This window comes from Sphaeramia orbicularis, chromosome 14 (genome assembly GCF_902148855.1).
Source record: "Sphaeramia orbicularis chromosome 14, fSphaOr1.1, whole genome shotgun sequence".
In the NCBI taxonomy this organism is placed as follows: domain Eukaryota; kingdom Metazoa; phylum Chordata; class Actinopteri; order Kurtiformes; family Apogonidae; genus Sphaeramia; species Sphaeramia orbicularis.
The window spans coordinates 34,642,630-34,666,937 of NC_043970.1; the positions used below are offsets into that span (position 1 = coordinate 34,642,630).

General features: G+C 37.5%; 2 protein-coding genes across 3 annotated transcripts; one reads left to right on the plus strand and one right to left on the minus strand.

Annotated features, from left to right (window-relative positions):
- Positions 1-3,161: 3,161 nt before the first annotated feature.
- tpst1l (tyrosylprotein sulfotransferase 1, like) lies at positions 3,162-14,513 on the plus strand. 2 transcript variants are annotated; one of them, XM_030154514.1, is made up of 6 exons: positions 3,162-3,403; positions 7,507-8,236; positions 8,889-9,047; positions 10,223-10,476; positions 13,944-14,145; positions 14,298-14,410. In XM_030154514.1, the coding sequence occupies exons 2-6, from the start codon at positions 7,829-7,831 to the stop codon at positions 14,298-14,300; spliced, it is 1,026 nt and encodes a 341-aa protein (XP_030010374.1). In that variant the 5' UTR covers positions 3,162-3,403; positions 7,507-7,828; the 3' UTR covers positions 14,301-14,410. The 2 variants fall into 2 exon arrangements, with proteins under 2 accessions (XP_030010374.1, XP_030010373.1); XM_030154513.1 differs by having other exon boundaries at positions 13,944-14,513.
- LOC115433222 (pinopsin-like) lies at positions 14,201-22,361 on the minus strand. The gene is made up of 6 exons (XM_030154512.1): positions 21,775-22,361; positions 18,479-18,647; positions 17,439-17,610; positions 17,121-17,357; positions 14,791-15,169; positions 14,201-14,612 (listed from the first exon to the last, which is right to left on the minus strand). The coding sequence occupies exons 1-5, from the start codon at positions 22,184-22,186 to the stop codon at positions 14,951-14,953; spliced, it is 1,209 nt and encodes a 402-aa protein (XP_030010372.1). The 5' UTR covers positions 22,187-22,361; the 3' UTR covers positions 14,201-14,612; positions 14,791-14,950.
- Between the last annotated feature and the right edge of the window lie 1,947 nt (positions 22,362-24,308).

Consider the following 24,308-nt stretch of genomic DNA (forward strand, 5'->3'; position numbering starts at 1 on the left):
CTACTTTTTCTGTTCAGGAATTGAAGTAAATAACTATAATTTGATGTGTTAATTAAAAGATAATAATGTGCTTTTCTATTTTTTGTCTATTTTTTCTAAAACAGTAAATTCAAAAATTCATGGATAGTAATAATTATTATATCTTAGCATTAAAAATATAATTTCAGTTACAGACTTTCTACATACAGGTGTATTAGCCATTTCAAAAACATTTAAGAAATGATTTTGGTGATGACCAAAGCTGTTAATTTATTGCAGATCATGTGGCATAAACCTCATATTGGGTATTGGTCTACTAAATATGTAAAAGACTGTATTTGGGCAGTCGTGGAAAAAGGTTTTACGACACCCTTAAAATTTTACATAGTCTCAAATAGAAGGGAACATATGGGTTTGGAGAATGGAACAATACACTCTAAAAAATGATTCATTGGGTAAGTAAATTAAGCTTAAAATCGAGCACTTTCTCTGCTTAAAAAATTTTGTTTGTTACATGTACACATTTAAATCAGTTGATAAGTTATTTTATTAAGTTGGTTTAAATGAAAAACAAGGAAAACAGTCTTTACTTAAGAACATATCGATTTTGAACAGACATTTCTGCCAGACCACGCCCACCACAAGAAATGCAGGGACGCACAGAAAAAAAAGGGAGAAACTTGATTTTACACAGAACTTGACCAAACTTTAAGGCTTGATAGAATTTAGCTTTGTTTCTGCAACAGTAGTTTTAATTATTCAAGGACTGGATAATACACATTTTGCTCCTTTCTGATTTAAAATTGTAGTGTATATTGTGGCATGTCTGCACACATTGCATTGTGGGTATTGGGTATATTGTTGAAAATGTGTTATTTTCCGTGCAGGGGTTCAGCAGGGTTATGGTGTTGGTGTTAATTTGGAGTTAATGTGTGCATGCTAATGTTTATTGGCCTTTGTGTGTTTATTTTTGTATTTTTACAGAACTGCACCATGAGTCAGAGCCAGAGGCCAAACCAGCCCTTTCCTGGTTATTGTTAATTAAAGTTATTCAAGCCAGTGGAATGTCTCACTGCTCAGCAAACACACCTTACGGTCTATAATAGGCTGGGGACATCAGTATCGCGCATAGTAGAGATATTAGTATGTGGTCAGATATAGTTATTAAGGTGCAAAGAGAAATAAGCAATATTATCATAATACTGGACTTTCTATGTGAAATTTCTTCTGGTGAACAGAAGTAAGTTAGGCCAACACAAAAAAATAAGGTAACTACTTGTATGGACATTTTTGAGTAGGATAAAAAGTAAAACAATAAGTCAGTACAACTAAATGGAGTAGTTTTTACACAATTAAAATTAAGTTGGTTTGATTTAATTAAGCTTGTAGAGTAAAAAGCAAATCATGTTGTTTGTACTAAAGTAATAGAGTTTACCTCACTAGAGAAGTCTTGAGGCATTTACGCAATTTGCCAAGTTGAAATAGCTTAAAAAGATTAATGGAAATTGTTGCCTCAATTTTTTACGTTGAGCCAGCTTATCATTTTTTAGAGTGTACTTGGCAGAGTTCAGTGCCTTAAGAGTGGTTCCTAATGCATGGGTGTCCAACAACCTTTTTCCACCACTGCATTTACTTTGTAAATCTGTAGAAGAAGCACAGTATGATAGTGAAATCTGAAGTAAAAAATAAAAAAAAAAGTGGGAAGAAAGACCAGTGTATTAATCAGATGTTGTTTTATGTTATATTTACTATTTCCTTGATTATTTGTGTAATTATTGCTTAATTATAGCTTATAGTGATGTGACATTCACGAACGAATCAAATCTTTTGAACGGCTCTTTGAAATGAACAATGGGAACCGAGTCGTTGTAAAGAGCCGGTTTTGTTTTGTTTTTTTTGTTTTTGTTTTTTTTTTTAAGGAGGGAGTGTCCCATTGCCTGTCAGTGGACTCTATGCACAGCCTCACTACTTCCTGAACTTCAGGTGGGTCCTTTATTTCCTGTCTTTCATTATTTGGCATACTGATTAATCCAGGTGTGCCTAATTAATCAGTAGTCCCAACAAGAAGTAGCAGACACAGCTGGATTAATCAGTGTGTCCAATAATGAAAGACAGGAATTAAAGGACCCACCTGAAGTTCAGGAAGTAGTGAGGCTGTGCACAGAGTCCATTTACCAACGGTGGACGGACGTTCCGGACACGGACGTTTCGGTCTTTCGAGGGTTAGGGTTAGGGTCTGCAAAAAGTGCAGTCTGAAACATCCTAGTCCGGAACGTCCTAGGCCAAAACGTCCTACATTCTTTACCAACATACTGTTCTTGTTCTGAGAATTGCACTACAGTTCAGGTATTTTAGTAATTGCAGTGATTAATCACTGTTGTGTTTTGTGCAGTTTTTTTTCCGTATGTTTACACACATTTATTGTTCTTGTTTTGAGGAGAATAAAATGTTTTATTTTCTTCTTCATTTTTAGGCTGCAGACTAGTCCACATAATGTACCGTGATGTTTTTGGTCAGATTCCAGCATTTGTCTAATGTCACCTCTCATGTCATGTATTCAGCCCACACATTTGTACTAACTATTCTTTTTTATGGTAAGATAATATTTACTGCCGTGCCAATTAAACACCTTTAAAATGTAATGTCAATCATCACATGTAGTGTATTTAGTCATTAAAACATTGTTGTTTCAAAATAATGCAAAAAACATAGAAGAGCCAATCTTTTGAACGGATCTTTTCAGTGAACGGCTCCCTTCAAAGGCCAACAGTCCCATCACTAACAGCTTCCATGTGTTTATTTACGCAGATAATATTAGACAGTCCATGATCTGGTGACACCTAGATCCAGTCGACACACAAACATCCGGGTTTCAAAACCTGTCCTGCTAATGAAAAGCTGGATAAATTAAACGAGGCGGGTTGAACCTCGGCTAAATCCCACGCTGTGATTAAATTTCCCCTGTGGGCATTTACAGAGCGCATACGAATCGATAAGGTAAAGTAATTTTAGCCTTGAGTGCGAACACGGGTCCGTCGGTCGCGGCGGAATGGCCCTTTAACAGCTCGACCAATAGGAGGCGTCCATGCAGATGTGCTGTGGAATTCAGAGCGGCCATTGGCCAATCAGCGCCCAGCTTCGTCTCCCCCCTTCGGCCGTGCTCGTGCTCAGTATTTTTTCGTCTCAACGGTAGACACTGCTCCACTTCTCACGGTGCAAAGTTGTATTCACGACCAGCGGCGAGACACCGTTAAATAATGTGCCTTTTTGTCACACAAAAACGCACAAATACATACTGTGATAGATTCTCCGCATGGTAAAACGCACATAGGTGTCTCGGAGGTTAGAGAAGAGCTGTTAAATTCCGCGGTTCGAACCAAGGTGAATGTTTTTTCTTCGGATTTGGGCAGTTTGTCAGACACTGGTGAGTGAACGGCTTCTGATTTATTTACGACGCTTGTTAGCTAAATGAAGGTATTTACGGCGGGTAGAGATGGTTAAATAACACACAGACAGGCTGTTTGTGGAGCTGTAGTGAGGTGGAGCGGTTCTGTCACGGTGTATTGATTTATAGCAGGTCATTCACCTGGTGGCTGTGTGCCTTCCTGCCGCGGGTACATTCTTGCAGACGGACCGCATCATCCAGCCCAGATGTTCATGGCTGCTGGGCCTGCGCCTCCATGCAACCGTACATTAATCCTATTTATTCCACGGACAATAAAACCATCCACTGACTGCGGGGATGGCTTTGACCTCCTTGATATGATCATTAATAGACGTCGGGCTGTAGCTGAACATGTATCTTAAGGCTTTTTATTTTTAATTTCATATTTTTGCTTCTGAAGGGAGATTCTTTGCAGCATACAGAGAGCAAGAGTAAAAAAAGAGCATTTAAAATTACACATAAAATCCTTGCTGGATCTGTTTCAAGCTGTCCTGTTATGCATCAAGCAGATTTTATGGAAATGTAAAAGATGCTTTTCTCCCTGTCAGACTGTCCCTTTGGCAGGAGGTTAGTACTCCGTGCTGTGAGGAAGAGGAGGTGTCACTTTGGGTTTCCTGACAACCTGCTGGTCAAAGATGTCACCTCAACTATAGTCTGCAGACTGACTGATTATAGCTCACTATTTTCTACTTATCACACATTTGTTTGTTTACGTCTCTCTACCTGTTCAGCAAACTGTGGCCTTTTCAAGGTCAATCCCCAGCTTTATCAGAAAGGCTGTCCAGTTGTAGAAACCACTTAAAGGATCAGTTCATCCAAATGGTCAAGGCCACATTATTTCTTTACTTTTGATGAGAATGCAGCAGTTTTAGTTTAACTTGCAAATGTTTACAGACCACTTTCACTGATGTGTCAGTTTATCCAAATAGGGGTGAATCATTATTTGCTGGAGGTGCTCAGATGTATGAAACTGACACATAAAGATCCTGCAAAAACATTTCTTTCCATAACTGATGTCCCTATTACTCTGTAACTTCAAAATTTTTGTACTGGACAACTTTTTCTACATGTACTTTCTTCCAAATAATATGTTTTTATTAAACTGAGGTGGGCAGTTTTACTTAGATCTATGCTTCTGCAGGTCCTTAAAAGCCTAAAAATCCAATAATCTGGAATTTTGGCCTTAAAATTTCTCAGAGATTAATGAAAGGTCAGAAAAAGAAAAACTGCCTGAAAAATCCACTAGCAAGGACCTGCCCTAGTGTTGTAAGACTGAGAGTGAAATAAATTTCACTCAAACTACAATCATCATAATTAATAATTAACAATAATTCTGATAATTATGGGATTAAGTCATTGATAACTCAAAACCTTACATGGTCATATCTCACTTTGGTAAATGGAAAATATGCTGTTTTTTATTTGGCTGAACCAATCCATTAAATAGGGAGTGAGAAAAAAACAGCCAAGCTGTTCTTAAACCTCTGGCCTACTTCTCTGCAAACTCCAAGTGGCTTAATCTCTGTATGGAAATGCATTAGAATTACATGTAAAGCTCCTGGGCTGCCTCTCGACTTAGTGTGGCTTAAGGCACCCCCTCAGTATTCCAGTCAGACCCTGACGTCCTCATTTCCAGCTGTTTTTTTACTCTTTGCTTTGATGTATAGGTTACTTCAGCCCAGAGAGAGGAGTGTTAACCCACGTGGCATCCAGATGTCAGGCTCCCTCCACTGTCTGAACAGAAAAAATCCATAGTAGCCACATAAAGGGAGAAATATTCGACATTTGTTTTTAGCTCCTTGTGAACTGTTCAACAGCTGCTAAACATGCTGTATGTGGCTTTGACAGTTAAATCACACCATGGGGAATATCAGGATCATTTATATTATCTATACACAACAGTCTTTCATTTCCTTTTTGAATTGTGTATACTGTAGTTTGTAGTGTGCTAAAAAGAGGAATAAGAATCTGATGAAACAGTTTGTGTGTGAGCACTTTGTAGAAGAGAAACAGGGAAGTTGAGGGATGGTCCACTTGGTCAATGGAAATATGATCTTAAACAAATTGCTGAACGTCTCAGCGTGGCAGAAACTGTCAGTATGAATAAAAACATGAGCAGTCTGTAATTAGTGGCTTCAGATACACTTCCTGAGAGTGTGTCTTTGTTGCGAGCCATAGTGAACTTTTTTTATAGTGTAACAGTGAATGCCTCCAGAGAGATGTGAAGATGTAAAATAGGAGCATTGAGTACAAAAGTTGGATGCATTTCAGCCCCTTAGAAAGGATGTGCAAGTGTACTTGGCCAAATTACACAACAGACAGAATCATATCCTGCTTGATCGCTCACTCAAGTTGTGGCTGGTTTGTGAATTTACTAAGAATATTGAAAAATGACACGTATTTTATGTTAATTTGCAAGTTGTAAAGTCATACATTGGGGCCGTTGCTTCCTAGTAGATTTACTGATGAACTGTAAGCTGCTTAAGTATAAATTTGTCGTTTTACTTGTTTGTTTGTATTCTACTACACATCAGATGCAAATATTTTACCTTTAAATTTGTTTGACCACTTTAGTTGTTTTCCACATTACAGTTTTTCATCCTTTTCCTATCTGGTGAAAAGCCTACAGTGGTGGAAAAACATTTTTAGACACCCCATATATTTGTGATATATTGCATTAAGAATCACCCTTAAGCCATTGAACTCTGCCAAGTATTGTTCCATTCTCCAAACCCACATGCTCCCTTCTGCATATACACTGTTCTGTTGAGGTCAGAATTGGATGTTTCAGTAAGATAGTTTCCTTTGAAACTCATCTAGGGCATGATATGTTGGAACTGTCAAGAATTTAGTTATGTTATTTTGTCTTATTAACAAAAGAATCATTTGCATTTGTTTGTGTTTGTCTGATGCATCCACAGCTTTTGAAACAAAAAAGATTTTCCGCAAGTATTTCATGATAATATTTGAGATTGTGTAAAATGTTGAGGGTGTCTGAAAACTTTTTTCCACTACTGTACAAACATATGATGGATTCTATAGAATATGACACAAATTTGCTCAACTGTAAACATCTGCAGCAATTAAATGAAACATACATATTAATGCAGCAGTAGTATTAGGCCATTGTGTGTCATACTATGTGAGTATGACAAATAGGGAACTGAGAGTCAGAGTGTCTTAGTGTAAGAGTAGCACAAGAAATACAAATTAAAAAGTCTGCCATGTTATCTCCTCTGGATGTGGAGTTTGTAGTATACACTTCATGAATATTGTGATAACAGTCAAACCCACAAATATCTCTGACACGCTGAGAAATGCCAAGGGTTAAACCATTTTCTTTCTGCTGCCATTCATTACTAAATAGGATTATATATTGAGTTGTGAGTGCTTAGAGTTGTGTAACAGTTAAACATTTTCAACGCCAGTACCTCGGCTTTGATACCAATTCTTTGCAATACACTTTGAACAATTTTCCATTTTAGCTTAAAGGAGATTACAATATACATTAGGTTTTAAATCTTGAGTTTTTCTTTTCAGCTGCATTTTATACTCCCACAGAAGTTTCATAAAATAAATATGTAAAACTTTTTGGAACATAAACGTAACTTCATTTGGTTTCAACTCAGTTTTATGTTTCAGGCATTTCTCAACTCAAAGCAGTTTTACAGCTTAAAAAATAGATATGTCTACTAATAAATAAACCTTTTTCACAGTATTGTTAATGAAAATCTATGAAATGCTGAACTTGCAATAAATATTTAGATTTTTTACTTTTATTTAATAGACATGCTGTACAGAGAGACAGGAAATGTGGGGAAAGAGAATGAAGAATGACTTGCAGTAAATGGCCTCAGGCCAGAATCGAACCCTGACCCTGTGATAAGGCTACAGCCTATGTGGAAGGCACTCTTATCAAGTGCACCAGGACACCTCCAAAAATGTAGAACTTTTACTTGTACTGGAGTATTTTCACAGTGTGCTGTTAGTACTTATAAGTAAAGCATCTGAACACTTATCCATCACCTTTCCAACTCTTGTGCCTACTACGTGTGTAACTTCATGTCCAATGTCTTTGGTAGGAATGATGGATGAAAGTGTCTGGCGATGGAACATAACGGACCTGAATTCTGCGCTTCGACACCTGGGCTGACAAGCTGCAGATGAGAGAGGAGTGTCCTCAGCCCACACCTGAAAATCCCACCTATCTTCCAGGCCTGTCAGGCCTCTGTCAGTGTTACCGACTGCCATCTTTCTCATGGTTCTCATCTGCCAAGCTGCTGTGACTTTTGGTGAAAAGTACCAAGTAGCTGCCGTTCACATCCCATTCCAGCCACCCTCTCAGGTGCCATACGTCTTGTTTTATGTCCTCCTGAATCGGAGTCCCTAACACACCCAGCAATCATGAGGACCACCAGATCGAGCCTACTGCTGGGCTGTGTGCTCCTCTGCTCTGCTTCCCTGCTCTATCTGGGCATGAGCGGGGTGGAATGTCCTCCAAAAAGCCATCGACACCGCTGGATGGAGCTCAACTTAGGCTCTGCTGGTCAGAACCTGTCTCTGGCTGAACACTTTCCTGAAGACACGCCTCTCATCTTCATAGGAGGCTTTCCCAGGAGCGGCACTACACTGATGCGTGTCATGCTGGATGCCCACAATGCTGTGCGGTGTGGGGAAGAGACCAGAGTAATACCCCGACTCTTGGCTATGAGGGCTACCTGGAGTCGCTCGGTGAAGGAGAGGATTCGATTAGATGAGGCTGGAGTCACTGACCAGGTGTTAGACTCAGCCGTACGAGCATTCCTGTTAGAGGTAAGCTGTTCAGAACATGCTATTAAAGCCTGTGTTTATATTTGTTAAGCAGGGCTGTAGAGCTACTACAAATCATTTTAAAGACATTCATTTCTTACTTATTTTTTCCACATTTTACGAAAAAACATAGCACATAAGATATGAAAACATTTAGAGGAGCTGCAACACTCCCCTTATATTGTATTCAGTGATGCTGCAGAGCATGTGTGAGAGCAGTGTGTAAATGGTGTGTATGTACTACAGTTATCTGCTCTGCAAATGTAAAAATAGACCTGTCTTATATGTAAGTTTTTACATGAGGTATGTGCAGCACTTATAGACAGACATGACTCATAAATGATCTCTCTCTATATTTTAATCATGTGTTAATTAAATGTCAAACAGAGTCTCAACTTTGGAGACTTGATCAACTTGTCTGCCTTTATTCTGCCTGTATTTATTTTGACATGTGCTTAGTAACTTTAGCCCTTGCACAGCAAACTGTAGTCTGTTTCACAGTCCTGTACTTGCTCCAAAAGCTAAAGACACAACGTAATTCCCAAATGGAACCTCACTGTCTTGTTTTGTATGTCTCTCACAACCCTATTTCACGTGTGCTGCAGGTGTAGCTGGTAAAAGCATGTATTTCATCCATTGTCTTCATGTGTTTCAGGTGATAGTCGGCCATGGGGAGCCCGCACCTCGTCTTTGCAACAAAGACCCATTCGCCTTGAAGTCCCTGTCATATCTGTCACACATTTTCCCTAAAGCTAAATTTGTGCTCATGTTACGAGATGGTCGTGCAGCCGTCCACTCCATGATTTCACGCAAGGTATATTGAGTTATTTTTTTAAACAAAGTGGCTATTGACACAGTACTGTGGCACAAAATATCAGTTTGTCTATTACAACAGAGCCAATCAGCGCTCTCATTGTATCATGTCTAGACTGGTAACTTGTCACATCTCAAAAAGTACCAAGGCAATCAGATAGTAAATATGTCAGACATAGATATAGTGGAGATTTAGCTCACTTGGTAGCGTATTGGATTGCAACACAGAAGACTTGGGTCTTCCTGGACGAAGTAGCTTCTTTGTTTTTTTTCCCCTGAAGATTTTCAGACTTAGGGGGGACAGTAGGTAAATCCAACACTGATATAAATCAGCCACTGGGACAACATTTAGAGTGCAGAATTTGGACCACAGCACTCATCTGACACAGAAATGACACAGAACTGAGAAGTCACACGACAAATCTAACATGTAGCTCCACCCACCTTCTCCAGCCTCATTGACTGCAAAGAGCAAAGAAAACCTTAAAACAACATATAGAGTATACAGAACAATAATTCCTATTCTATACTACATACTATCACTAATTTGACATTTCTTCCATCAATTGCCACAGTACTGTGATAGCAAAATGCACAAAAGAATGCCCTTAAGTATACACTATATATCACCACAGTACTGTGGTGACAAGATTTTAATGAGTTCATGTAACAGTATCTGTGATTGGCTCTTGTATAAATGCTAACATTTGACTGGCTCCGTGGCAACAGACAAACTGGTATTTCGTGCCACAGTACCATGGCAGTAGCCATTGCCTTTTTTAAAACTTGATGGACTTGACTTGATGATGAATTTAAGCTGATAACTTTTCTGACAAAGTTTAAAAAATGCTTTAAGGATAAAATCATTCAGGAATGTTAAGTTGAGATGGTAGATATGTTTTTGTTGTTGTTGATTCTTTTGTTATAATGAGAATGCTCGATTCTGTACACATTTAATTTAATGTAAGCAGTGGATTGGGGAAAAGGATAGGCAAAAAATAGGCTTTTGCTTCTAGCCTATTCTTTTTTGGTTGTTATGTTTATTATAATTATTGTACTATGTGCAATGATTAATGTACAATCCAAATTAAACAATTCATTAATTCAAAAAAACATGACAGAGACAGTTGTTTGCACCAGTACCACACTGTGGACATGTTTCTCCATCATTGGCAGGTGACCATCTCTGGCTTCGACCTGACCAGCTACAGGGACTGTCTAACCAAGTGGAGCAGCGCCGTGGAAACCATGTTCAACCAGTGCCGAGCAGCAGGTGAGGACCGATGTCTGCCTGTGCGCTACGAGCAGCTCGTCCTCCGCCCTGAACAGGAAATGAGGAAGTTGCTTCACTTCCTAGAACTGCAGTGGGACCCATCAGTGCTGCATCATGAAGAGCTGATTGGGAAGGCTGGTGGTGTGTCTCTGTCCAAGTAAGTCTGTAAAGTGTGTGTATGTACACCAGTCTGAAAGTGCCAGTACACCCATGAAACAAAAACTCATCCTCTCACATTCTATTGCTTGAAACTGGGCAAGAAGATAATACTAGTTTCTTGTGGTGAGGTTTACATTTATCAAACTCAGAATCTACTGCTACAGATATTGTGGTCTGAGACTTAAATACAGGTTAGTGTCAAATTTTTCAGTTGCACTTACTCAAAACCTCAGCACATAAAACTATCAAGGCAGGATAACACATGAGTTCTGACCCCAAAGCTGTAGCATGGGTCTTTAAGGTCAACAAAGGAGAATTGTTTTCATGTCATCTTATTTTATTTCTTTTCTTAAACGGATGAGTCACACAGGCAACTCTTTTTTTATTAATTAAAATACAGTTTCATGAAATTTACAGGAATCTGGAAGTCAGACAACCACACAAAACAAAATTTATACACATCAGTCATCACCTTTGACTTGGTGTAACGATTACATACTGAGTCCCAGTTACACTTTATTTGTCGAGATTAAATCACATTGTTACAATCATTTCATAGGAAGAGGTAAATATATATTATTCCCACTTAATGGGCAATAGTGTATTTGATCTCATTACAGTTAATTGAACTGTATCCATTTATTTGTATAAAAAAGCTAAAACTAAAAATGAATCAGACATGTCATATTTCATCACTGTTTTCAACCATTTTGAGATTTAATTGGCACTCTTTTAATGTCATCTTAACTTCATCTCAAGTTTCTGAACTTCTGTTTGTCATATTAATAATTTCTTTGCATATTTAAGGAATATGCTTTGTATAAGTTCTATCATATCTGCCCTGAGGGATGCTTGTGTACAAAGCTTAAACTACAAATACAATTCCCATTGGTTTTGCAGTGTTGGGCAGTAAATGGTTCTTATTCCTCAAGATTTCTGCATATATAAATCAACTTTTGTTAGGCATAGACTATACCAGTGACATAAATATTACATCTGAATTAAGACTCATAGAAGTCGTCCTCTGTCAGTGTCTTTGAGCTGCACAGTATTACAGTGTAAAAGGTGTCATATTACAGGAAACGGTGACACACAGAGCTCACACCTCTGTGTTTTCTCTGTTAGTGACAGATTTATCACCAGTTGCTCAGAATAACTAAACCTCTCACATCTGTTGCATGTGTCTTATGTAGCAGATACACGGCCCGAGACATTTCCTGTCTTACAGTTTTTCCTTCGCGCTCCTGTTCTTCTCGTGTGATGTGTTTTCTGTTATACGACTGCATGCTGACAGATGATGTGGAAGTATTGATCCATCTAAAGGATATTCTATCTTTACATGATCTGTGTTCTGGAGGGGTCAGAGTGTAGGTCGGGGCAATCGAACCACAGTACTTGGTGACATGTAGATACTCACTTTACCTCCACCCCGGTGGACTCACGCAGTATGTAATATGAGGCAAAGTAACATCTGTAGGTCAAACTTACCAAACTCATCTTCACTGCAGTGATTAGTGTTCTGTACAGTTTTGATACTGACATTGCTTATTATTTTAATTAAGTTTTTTTCAGTTTGGTCATTGATTGCAGTTTAGTTTTAGTGCAGATGTAGTTTTATATGAATAGATTGCTTTTAGCCTAGTTTTTTTATTTGCTTTGTCAGATATCACAAAGAAAGACTTGGTTTATAAAAGATAACAGTGTGATGTGAAATACACAAAAATTATTCTTTATTTTCAACATCCCATTTTCTGTAAAGCCATTTTATTTTACAACCATTAACATTGGGGGGGGGGGGGTTTAAAAACATTTCAGTTTGTTTTGTGGTCATTGTATTTGATATATAGTCTGATATGTTTATCTTTATTCTAGTTGCTGCAGTTCGTTTAGTTCACTTAGTTTTAGTCTACCTTTAGAGAGTTGAAGCTCTGGCTTAGGACTGTTTGTATAAACTGGTGTGAAGTTATATTCACGTGACATCATACATTCATACATTCCTTGTTAAGTGTGAAAAATGCATTGGTTACAGAATGTAGTGCTGTAGCTACAATTATAGAAACACTCATGAACAAACCATAAAGTTTATGTATGAAGCACATTATGTGTCCAAACCACTCAGTTATGAAACGTCTCCTCCCCTGGGCATCAATCAGCAACACTGCAGACAACACCACCCCTCAGGATAACCCGCCTTTCACCAAATGACAAAATACTACCCAAACTTGCAAAGAAATGATTGGTTTAAGTATTAAACTAGTACAGATTGTGAGACAGATTTGGATAAACACAGCCAGTCCTTTCAAGGTCAAGTAAAGCTCAGTGGTATGTTGGTTTTTTAATTTATGTCACACCGCTGTAGTCATGATTCAAGTGGAGCATCTCTTCAGATCAGACACTCTGGGGATTTGGTGGGAATCGAGCCACAGTACAGCAAAAACCCAAACCTGGCTTATGTTTGAAGGAATCAGGCCACATTCTGAGAGGAATTAGCAGCATCACTGGCGTGATTAGTTATGCAATGATGGCTTGGTGTTAGTCACACTGGGTTTAAAAATGCAGTTTTTCTCATAAGGTAACACATGACGTTATTCTGAATCCTAAGTTACTAGTCATATTTGGTTTGATTTATCACTGTTCAGTAGTGCCACATGACACTGGACACTTTTTTTCTGAATGATGTACTTTACGTTGATCAGGGTGACTGTAGTGGAGTAATACTGGGAGTTTATTTGCCAAAACCATCCTTTTCAATTAAAAAGGTATATTATTTGTTTTAGCAGACTGAGTATAAAAGCAGGTGAATGTTGTGGTTAACTGAAGTGATTTTGGGGCAAGATTATGTCTGAGAAAACACACTCAAGACTGCATGATGAACACCACAGGGCCCTCTGAAAATGAAACCAAAGCATTTAGATCTCCCCCTGATGGCTGGCTGCAGTATAGCTCATTAATCCCACCCCCTCCATATTATTCGATGGGACTTCACATCAAGTACACATTCAATACATTTTTATCAAGGGTGATTTATTGGGATTCCTTGTATTCATAATGTCATATTTATGTTGTAAAAATTAGTGATTTAGAGCCATAATGACCAGTCACTGTCCAGAGTCGATCAGACAGGCATCTGCAAACCGATCAAGCAGCCAGTGAGTGGACGTGATGTTCCTACGTCCCTACTGCATAGACACTCACTCCAAATTGCATCAGAAACAGCATATCAAGTCCTCTTACTACCTCATTTTTACACAGAGGGAAGAAATGGCATCACAACATCAGTGTTTATATACAGTCTATAATACACACCATGACAGCACTGTGGACAGCACACCAGGTTTTGCCCTCATACTTTTGTTTAATTTTTGATACAATACATTGTACAGCTCTACTGTTCAGTACAACATTTACAATTGCATTTTATTTGAATGTGTTGTATTTGTGTTTCTTTGACTTGTTTGTGTGTAGGGTGGAACGTTCAACAGACCAGGTGATGAAACCCGTAAACACAGAGGCTCTGTCAAAGTGGGTGGGCTACATCCCATCGGACGTGATGAGCGACATGGCAGAAATCGCACCCATGCTGTCTCGGCTGGGCTACGACCCCCGGGCCAACCCTCCCGACTACACAAGGCCAGAGCCCGTCATGTCTCTGTTCAACTTCTCACGGGTGAGACCAACACACTGAAGAAAGGATTCTTGTCAGATTTTTTACAGATTTTTTCTTTTTCACTGGGAGTTTTAATCTGAGCTCTGTTTCGTACATGGACGACCTGCTCAGGGAAGCTCACTCATTCTCTATCACCCACATTTCCTCCACAGTGAACCCACAGTATTACACTGCATTCTGACGTCCTCTCACCTCGTACCTGAAAACATCTCTTGTATCAGTTCACCACGAATGTGAATGTGTCTTTAGACAAACTCCTCACTTTCTGAGGGTTCAGTCAGTGTTCATGAAGCATAATGACTGTATATTTTTGAAGATGTGTTTATTTTCTTAATAAATTATTTTGGTGTTGACCATTCATTGAGCAATTTGAAGTCATTTATCTTTAAATGGACTCTTTTGAATTGTTGTCTATTGTTGAATATGAATAAAAGAATCTAAATGTCACCTTATAATGTTGTTTACTTCTTTTGATTTTTTTAAATTCAAACTCATTTCTTCATGCAGTATGTGCGTAATACTGTTTTATAGTCGCTATATACTGATGAAAAAACATAACCGTGACTTCAGTAAATACACTGTTTTGCTCTTCAGATTTATACAAAATTAGATGTATCACGGGTTTTAGATTTAAGTATAAATTACTGTAAAAGTCAGTTTTCTTGTCTCAAAACATGTTAACACAGGTCCTTGACACTGCTGCTCCAGTGGATGTGTTCAGTGGGCAGCTTCAGTACGTGAAAAAACACTCTTTTGTACTTGGATAAAGAAATATCTCAAAGGAAAAACTACAGTCACATCCTTTTCACTTCTCACCGGTGTAGTACGTGACTAGCATCAGTGAGGGCCGTTGCTCTTGCTTCTCATGTCGAGGTGTGCACATGGAGGGCATCACGTGTTTTTCCTCTGTGGGTGGGTTAGGAGTCTGAAGCCCCATCCCTCTGCTGCTGGGGAGTGTGTAGTGGACAGGTGTGGGCGGAGCTTCTGAGCTGCAGCTGAACATGTACCTGAAACATCTGGAGAACTAAGAAGAAACAAATAAAACATGGGAAAGGAGGAAAAAACGCAAGAACTCAGCACAAACAGATTCAGAGTGGTGCATTAAATGTGAACAAGGGGATATTTTTCACCGTTACTAATGTAAAAAGAAGCATCTTATTGATGGTAATGCTGTATGTACATTATTATGACACAACACTTGACTGCTCTTTACAGATTTAGACAATTTCCTTTAAATTTAACAATGAAAGTCCTGAATTTTGTGTAATTAAAGAGAACATACAGGAAAAAAAACCCTCTCTTCTATGTCAAAATGAAACTGCAATCAAAACCTAACTACATTTCTGAGAAGTGACATTTATGCAACAAAATATTACACACAAGCACCACTTGAATGATTGCTCCACAACTGTACAATCTAGTCACAGTAAAACTATAGTATGAAATAACACAGTAAGAAAAAGTGTGTTATAGAGTTAAAAAGTGTGTCGCGAAGGGTGTACTTTTGTGTAAGCAACTTAAAAAAACTGTCATTTTATATGAAAAAAAAAAGAAGTGGGCCTCAGGACAGATTTGGAAGTAAGATCAGATGTGTTATGTGTTAATGGAAGGGACACTCATTCATAATTGGACCCAGTGTTTAAGTCTTTTAAGATGATACGGATACATTTTCTCATACATTTTCATATATCTTTTTATCCTTGTGTTATCTATGATGTATGATGTTGTGGTTAGTTCCATCCATCTGTTGGTGTTTGTAGAAAGCAACAATTTCTTCATGAATTAGACTTGGAAAAACATGGGAGGGATATGAAAATGCACTGAAAGAGAGAAAGCAGTGGTTTTTAACGCTTACTTTTATTGAGGCTATAAATTTAAAGACAAGATATTTAATTTTATAGGATCAGTAAATGATAATTATTGTTGTAATGGCATCTGAGTGAATACAGATCATGGGTGACACACCATCAGATTTCTTTGATCTTTTAATGCTGTTCAAATCCATTCCTATCTTCTTTTGAGAAACATTGCTTATAAAAATGTCAATGATTTTCTCACGTATTTATGGGCTAATTGGCACTCATATGCCTACTTTTACTCTTTATAATAATCATTTTAAAATCTCATTCCAACAATTGTCCCAGCTTTTCCATGAATGTGTTGCAGGTCTGAATGTCAGAAATGAGTGCATATTTTCAATTAAAACATGTGGTGCCAGGCACAACAAACCCTACCCCTCACACATACTGTAGCTTATTTTGGCATCGATCCAACTGATGTCATTATGTCTATGTGTGTGCTGATGTCAGCAAATCAGTTGCCTCCACATATGTGCCAAGTTTGAAGTAAATTGAAACAAAATTCATGTTTTTGTAGACATTTGAAATTTCACCCATCATAAGTAAATGGGAGAAAAAAAAAATTATAAAAAATTGAATCTTGGACCGATTTTTCCCAAAATGTAATGACATGTGTTCTGGGTCACTGGCAATCTATAAACCCAATTTGGTATGAATTCAACCAATAGTTTTGCTGCAACAGACATTTGAATTTTCACCCCTTACAAGTAAATGGGGAAAAAAAAAACGATTTAAAAAATGCATAAAAAATATTTGAACTTTGACCTACTTTTCCCAAAATGTAATCAGGTCTATTCTGGGTCAATGGCAATCTATAAACCCAATTTGGCATGAATTCAACCAATAGTTTTACTGCTAGAGTGTTAACAAACAAACAAACAAACAAACAAACCGAACCAAAAACAACACCCCTTGCCTCCCCTTCGGGGGGTGGGGTAATAAACAAAACTTCACTAATCTGTAATGAAATACAAGTCAAGGTAGATTTAAAAATGCTGCTGTTTTTTTAGTCCCAACTTCTTCTGACTCAAAATTGACATTATTTCATTTCAATATGGGGAAAAAATCAAGAACATAGGCATTCTCTGATGAAAGAAGTGAGAGGAATTTTTGTACCTGGTTGTTGAGCAGCACATAGATGACAGGGTTCAGAACGGTGCTGGTCTTTGCCAGGAGGGAGGGGATTAAACTGGCAATAGGTGACACCACACCAGGCTGCCCTAAAGAGGACAGCATGGCCACAATGCCGTATGGCATCCAGCACAGCAGGTATCCAGAAACCATGGAGACCACCATCATAAGCACCCTGCCCTCCCTCTGCTCTGCTGAGGTCTTGATTTTGATCCTGGTGACCTGGACACACACAAACACACCAATAATGACAAGTAGACGGCTCATAGACACCAGGGGTCAAAGGTCAGACTTTGCATTCACCTGTCTTGTGACTCCTCGCACTGCCAGCAGGATCCTCCCGTAGCAGAAGAACATGAGCAGCAGCGGCAGAAGCAGGCAGAAGAAGAACAAGCAGCTCACATAGGAACGAGCTGCAGGCGAACGCTGAGCCCACTGGACGGAGCAGGTGGTCCCAGGACCCTCCAGCCCATAGCTGCACCATGAATGAGGATGTCATGCTGCATTCAATGTCTCTGTCATTTATACTTTAATATCATTCATTCATTCATTCATTCATTTTCTGAACCTGCTTCATCCCATGACACTTAAAATACAAAATAAAATAAAAAAAATGTAGTGTATGTAAATGTGTGGGGTTTTTTTTGTTTTTTGTTTTAAATTATTTGTCCACATTCGTACCCTCGTGGGTTACTCCCACACATATGGATGATTTCTCTGTTTTGTATGCAAGATGAAAATGATGAAGATGTTAATTCAGCTGCTTATGAAATTAAATAGAAATGAAATGAATATAAAAGATGAATGATGAAGGGTTAAGTAGAAGTGGTCATTCATCACCATGTTTGGCAGGGACTGAGTTCAGTGGATTTTCTTTGTTTTTTTCATTTTGTCACATACATGTATTTATTTGAGGAACTCACTGTGAAGCCCTTGAAAACAGTCAAAATGGTATTTGTAAATGTAAAATATAAGCCTAAGAGTGTGAAGTCAATTTTTGTGGCTAAGCAAGAAAAATACTGTAAAATTCACTTAATTTATTGTTTGCATAGTTAAAGCAGGCACTTTATCAGACATTTTTATATCATTAGTTATTTACTATGAAACTCAATATGCATGTTTGTTTTAGATTTATTGCTGCTTCTTTAATAATCACATTGTTTTTAAGGCTGAATTCAAATGTCAAATAAAATCAGTTGTTATCAAGTAAAATAAGATATTATGATCAAATTCCACCCCTGAGGCCTTAGTATAATGAGGTCTTCATCAGCGCTGACTCTGACCCAGTACGTGACTGTGTTGGATAAGTCAGACTGAAGTGGATCAGTGTGATGTTTACAGACCTGCTCCATCCCAGCAGGGGCGGCACAGTCCAGGCCAGAGAGTAGAGCCAGGATGTGGCCACAGCCAACCAGGCTCTGCGGTACTGACAGGGGTCGGACTGGGAACTGCGGAGCAAGGCACTGTACCGCTCAAAGGACAGCAGGGACAGAGACACCAGGGACACTATACCTGAAGGAAAAGACACAGGTTTACCCCAGAGAATTATTTTATGATTCTTCTTATTTATGATGATGATGATGATGATGATGATGATTAGTAGTAGTAGTAGTGGTAGTATTATTATCCAACTTATCATTTTAAAAAAAAAGCTGATCTACATCTCACATGAATATAACGTTAGTCTATCACAACTGGGGAAAAAAAACCCACAAAAAAACAATTTGTTGAAGCACTTCTCCATTAATTTGCCAATTGCATTTAAATGGAACAGCTCAGTTTATGCAATTTTTTCCCCCATAACATCCAATCAGATCTCCATATGTGGTCCAGTAGTTTTAAATGATATACAGAGTTAAGAACATTTTAATGTTAGCTAGTTAGAAATGTTTCATGTAGTATGCCATGCAGGTGTATCAACTGATGCAGCTGTGTTGCAAAGTATTGTATTTATAAGTCTCTCCTTGCACTGCATTCATCTAATCTTTGCACATAAATGCATAATATTCTAAAACAATATACTCGGGGCATCCCATTTCAGGAGAGAGTTTGGTAAAAAAAAAAAAAAAAAAAAAAAAAAAGCTATTCTACATGTTCCTCCTTCTTTATGGAATGAATCACGAGGACCTGAAACTGTTAGAATATGTTACTTTGGGGGGAATTTCTGTCTATTTGACAGAACCGAGAAAATTATATCAAACATTATTTTCAATGTGATTGCTTGTAAGTTTGTACTGAAATTGTTGAGACCCAGGAAAGTGGCAGTTTTTTCTTTGCTTTTTTTATGGAATGTTCTTTGCACTAGACAGGTTTTTTTTTTTTTTTTTTTTTTAGTAAAGCTGTGTAACTCCTCACAAAGGACAAAAATGCAGTGCTGCTTCGCAGGAGGATATTTTCTTTCCTACTTGTATTTCTAATTTGCTACTTTGAGGCATCATTAACCTGTAAATGTGATTCATGTTTTGGTATAAAGGTCTCTCACAGCATAAACTCACAAAGACCCAAACAGACACTGACAACCAAAACCATCTACTGATGGATACGGTTCAATACTTGTTTATCCATTAATCCTATCAATACATGTAAATAATTGGTCTAAAATACAGTTTGTCTTTTCATCAGATATGATCCATTTGGACGTTCAGAGGCTCTGTAGTGAATGTGGAAAACACTGTCATCTTCTGCAACATTGATTCACCAGTAAAACCCATGGAATTTGATCAATAACAGTGGATGGAGACACCTGTTATATCCTCAGTTATTAATATATTTGTTAAAAATGTCACTTTTTCTTCAGTTTTCTCGTTTTTTTTATATAATGACTTTTGGATTGATTCTGAGCTTTAATGAATATCAACATGATCAGCAGATTAAATATAAGAAAATACCTCAATTACACTGAAAAAAGACTAAATACAGAAGATACTATTATAATAAATGGTGATAAATCGCTTAAGATTGGTTAAATAGAGAGAAAAATATATTTGGGAATTGCCACCAAAGTAGTGTTTGGTCTTTATGGGTTAAATACGACGTTAACAGTTGTAATGGATCCTATTTTTTTCAGAAGTGGTTCAGAATTTGATAAACCTGACTTTTGGTTTAACTTCATATCTGACATCTACACTGTCAGCCCGGACTTTGTATTTACTAAAATGCTTTAATTACAATGTACTTAAATGACTTAAGTTTTATTACACTACTATAAAATGTTAAGTACATTCTACTAATTTATAGACATAGTTGAGAGTACGAAAAAGTTTAAGTTGAATGGATTTAAATCACTAAGTTTTAGTCATGACCACACCTTTTTATCTCCGCATTGCATTGTGGGTATTGGGCATGTTGTTGAAAATGTGTTCTTTTTATGTGCAGGAGTTCAGCGGCGTTGCGGTGTTAGTGTTAATTTGGACTTAATGTGTGTATGGCAATGTTTATTGGCTTTTTTGTGTTTGTTTTGTGTTTATGTAGAGCTGCACCATGAGTCAGAGCCATAGGAAGAACAATTGCTTTCCTGTTCATCTACAGTTAACATTTCCCAATGTAAAAATCTTTGTGCCTTGCCAAATTAAAAGCACTTCCTGTACCGGCAAATTTCATTGAGATAACTTCCAGCCTAACTTCCATCCATGTTGCAATATATGAAGTTGGATAAATCTACAAAGCAATTTATATTGCAAAAGATTTTAATTTAAATCAACTAGTGATGGGACTTTTGGCTCTTTAAAGGGAGCCTTTCACTGAAAAGAGCCGTTCAAAAGACTGGTTCTTTTATGTTTTTTGCATTATTTTGAAACACCAGTGTTTTAATGACTAAATACACTACATGTGATGATTGACATTACATTTTAAAGGTGTTTAATTGGCACGGCAGTAAATATTATCTTCCCGTAAAAAAGAATAGCTAGTACAAATGTGTGGGCATGAGAGGTGACATTAGGCAAATGCTGGAATAGGACCAAAAACATCACAGTACATTATGCGGACTAGTCTGCAGCCTACAAATGAAGAAGAAAATAAAACATTTTCTTATGAAATAACATTTTATTCTCCTCAAAACAAGAACAATAAATGTGTGTAAACGTACGGAAAAAATTGCACAAAACACAACAGTGATTAATCACTGCAATTACTTAAATACCTGAACTATAGAGCAATTCTCAGAACAAGAACAGTATGTTGCTAAATTGACAGGCAATCGGACACTCCCTCCTTAAAAAAAAAAAAAAAAAAAAAAAAAAAAATGAACGGCTCTTTACAAAGACTCGGTTCCCATCGTTCATTTCAAAGAGCCGTTCAAAAGATTCGATTCATTTGTAAATGTCACATCACTAAAATCAACTTGGAATTGATGATATTAAGTCTAATGATTATACAAAGCAACTGGCATTGCAACAGATTTTAAGTTAAATTAACTTGGGATTTAGTATGTAGAACTTAAAATAACAATTCCATTCAAATCAAGCATTTCAGTTTAATACACTCAAGTTTTCATTACTCATTACTTAATTTTTTTTTTAAGGCAACCACTTTACTTAGTTTTTTTTAAGTAAACTCAACTTATCCGGACTTCCAGTGTATAGAGTTGAAAGAAGTCGCAGAATAAGTGGAACTCTAGTGTATTCGGTCTTAAACTCACCGAAGAGCGCGTTGGAGAAGCCGTACCAGCGGCACCCGGAGGTCCCGGTGAGCCAGCTGCCCCGAACACTGGCCGCAAAACTGAACGGAGTCCCGAAGATGCACACCAGCATGTCACTGGCGCTGATGTTGATGAGGAGCAGGTTGACCGGAGTCCGCAGCCCCGGGAACCGCGAGAACACCAGGAGAGCCAGGAAGTTCCCCAGGAACCCCAGGACCAGGATGGAGCCCAGGACCACGGCCACGGCTGTGTGACCCGCTCGGCTCAGAGCTCCGGGGCTCGGGTCTGACAGGGAGCCGTGACCGGTGCTGATGTTGTTGCTATGCTGCAGAGGGGTCACCATGGCAACCCGGCGGTCTGGAGAGAATAGACGACCTTCAAGTACAGCTCGAGCAGAGGACAAAGGCAGCATAAAGGGCTAAGATAAAACAAATGGAAAGGTTTTCACAGAAGGCATCATGTGCCATTTGAAAGCCTGAGATCCACTACACATCCAGCAGGCTTCACTGTGGAGAGAGACATGACCACAGGTTGTTTAAATACCACAGAGGAGGGGGTGAAAGGGAGGGGAGAGACAACTTTCACCCACTCACAAACATAAACAAGCAGGTCTGACCCGCTCTCTCACATTTTAAGCAGAATTTAATGCATTCGTCTAAATGTCAGTGTTAATGTTAAGTAGAAGTCCAAAGCTCTTTGACCTTTAATAACACACGGCTTTTGCTCTCACGACTAGAGAATTTGAAATCATTTTAAAGGCTTTTTATCTTACATCTTCAAGAGGCAGCCAATATCTGTGGAAGTTCATTCACATACAGTTACAGAAAACATGCGTAGACCATCAAAAGTCATCAAAAACAAAAACAATCAAGTACTAACTCCTTTGTGTATCATTTAACTAAAACAGACAGAAAAGAAAGCATGGAATGCCTAAAAGCACTGTTTTTGTCAGTGCAATGGCATAGCTATTGATGTAAGAACTGAGGTGATTTTGGTTATTATCAAGAAAACATGGAAAATGGATAGATATCAGCTCTGAAATTAAACTCTTATGAGCTATTTTTGTTGTTATCATTATATTTGTCCATACAAATGTACCTTTAGTTGTACCAGGAATTAAAATGAACAAGAAATTAAAGAAAACAAGGGTGGTCTAATAATTTTTTCTGCAAATATACAATAAATAGTCCACGTTTAAAACACATCCACACATGAAGCTAACACCTTGGCATAGACGATTCATTCACCCTCAGAATAATGCTTTTGGTCTGTTCTCTTCCACAGAGCAGATTGTGGACCTATATAACAGAGCCAGCGTATCAATAATAGAAGCTGTTGTTGACTTAGAGGATGAGCCAAGACACCATATATTAGGATGGGATGAACCAGGAAAACATGAATGCAAGCACCCACAGGTCAAGATGTTTATCAAATGTAAAATCACAACCAGAACAAATCACATTCTGTCACAAAATTAAGATTTAGTATTTTAACATATTCATATATACATTTACTTAGTTAAATGTATTGTAAGATCATGTTTTTACTTCTTTCATCCATTGCATTTTGCTGATAAAAGCAATATCTGCTATTTCTGCTCTTCAGCTGCAGCAAGACATAAATGTAAAATTATGATGTGTGTGTGTGTGTGTGTGTGTGTGTGTGTGTGTGTGTGTGTGTGTGTGTGCGTGTGTGTGTGTGTGTGTAACAAAATCATAGACATAATGATTTTAGAGTTGATAATGTCCAAAGTGTCATGTGGTGTGATATAGCTTCATCTTAATTCACATCCTGAACATGCTTAACATTAATATTAGAAATGCTGTGATGCATAGCATGTGTATTTCTTTTGAGTTTTTGTTTTTATTGCATATTTATGTTCTATCAGCAAATTAAATATAAATATAGTACATTATATTTTTATTCTTATTTTTCCTTTAAATTATATAAAAATCAAAACAACTTTGAATAGATTTAGAGTGATTTCAAATATTTTTTCAGACCATCAGTCTTGTTTACATGGTGATTCACATGATAAACTGACATATGTATCTTTCTATGCATTTATATAATTTATTAAATAGTCAATTAAAGCTGTACCGATAGTTTTCTTTCTTTATATTGACATCAAATCAGTGTTTAACTGTGAAATATAAAGATTTATATTAAGGAATATACCTGGATTTTTTTGTCACTTTGTCCCTATAAATGTGTAGAAATATTCAGTTCACTATAAAGTAAGACATCACTTATCATTGAATCTATGTAAAACAAAATACATTATATTTGGCAATAGAAAAATTAACTGACAGTCAAACTATTGATAAATGGTGTCAAAATCAAACAAGTTTATGAACATAAATTCTTGGGAACCATTATTGACAATAAACTAAGTTAATGTTAATAATAATAATAATAATAATAATAATAATAATAATAATAATAATAATAATAATAATAATAATAATAATAATACATAGATTTTATATAGCGCTTTTCTAAGTACTCAAAGACGCTTATATAGATAATATAAA

What these genes read in the sequence shown, in the direction of transcription:
- tpst1l (XM_030154513.1), top strand. Translation starts at nt 7,829, where the DNA reads ATGAGGACCACCAGATCGAGCCTACTGCTGGGCTGTGTGCTCCTCTGC. An exon ending in ACTCCATGATTTCACGCAAG is followed by an intron (nt 9,048 to 10,222) that starts GTATATTGAGTT and finishes CATCATTGGCAG; the next exon opens with GTGACCATCTCTGGCTTCGA. An exon ending in GGTGGTGTGTCTCTGTCCAA is followed by an intron (nt 10,477 to 13,943) that starts GTAAGTCTGTAA and finishes GTTTGTGTGTAG; the next exon opens with GGTGGAACGTTCAACAGACC.
- LOC115433222 (XM_030154512.1), bottom strand. Translation starts at nt 22,186, where the DNA reads ATGCTGCCTTTGTCCTCTGCTCGAGCTGTACTTGAAGGTCGTCTATTC. An exon ending in CTTCTCCAACGCGCTCTTCG is followed by an intron (nt 18,648 to 21,774) that starts GTGAGTTTAAGA and finishes CTTTTCCTTCAG; the next exon opens with GTATAGTGTCCCTGGTGTCT. An exon ending in ATGTGCTGCTCAACAACCAG is followed by an intron (nt 15,170 to 17,120) that starts GTACAAAAATTC and finishes GTTTCTTCTTAG; the next exon opens with TTCTCCAGATGTTTCAGGTA.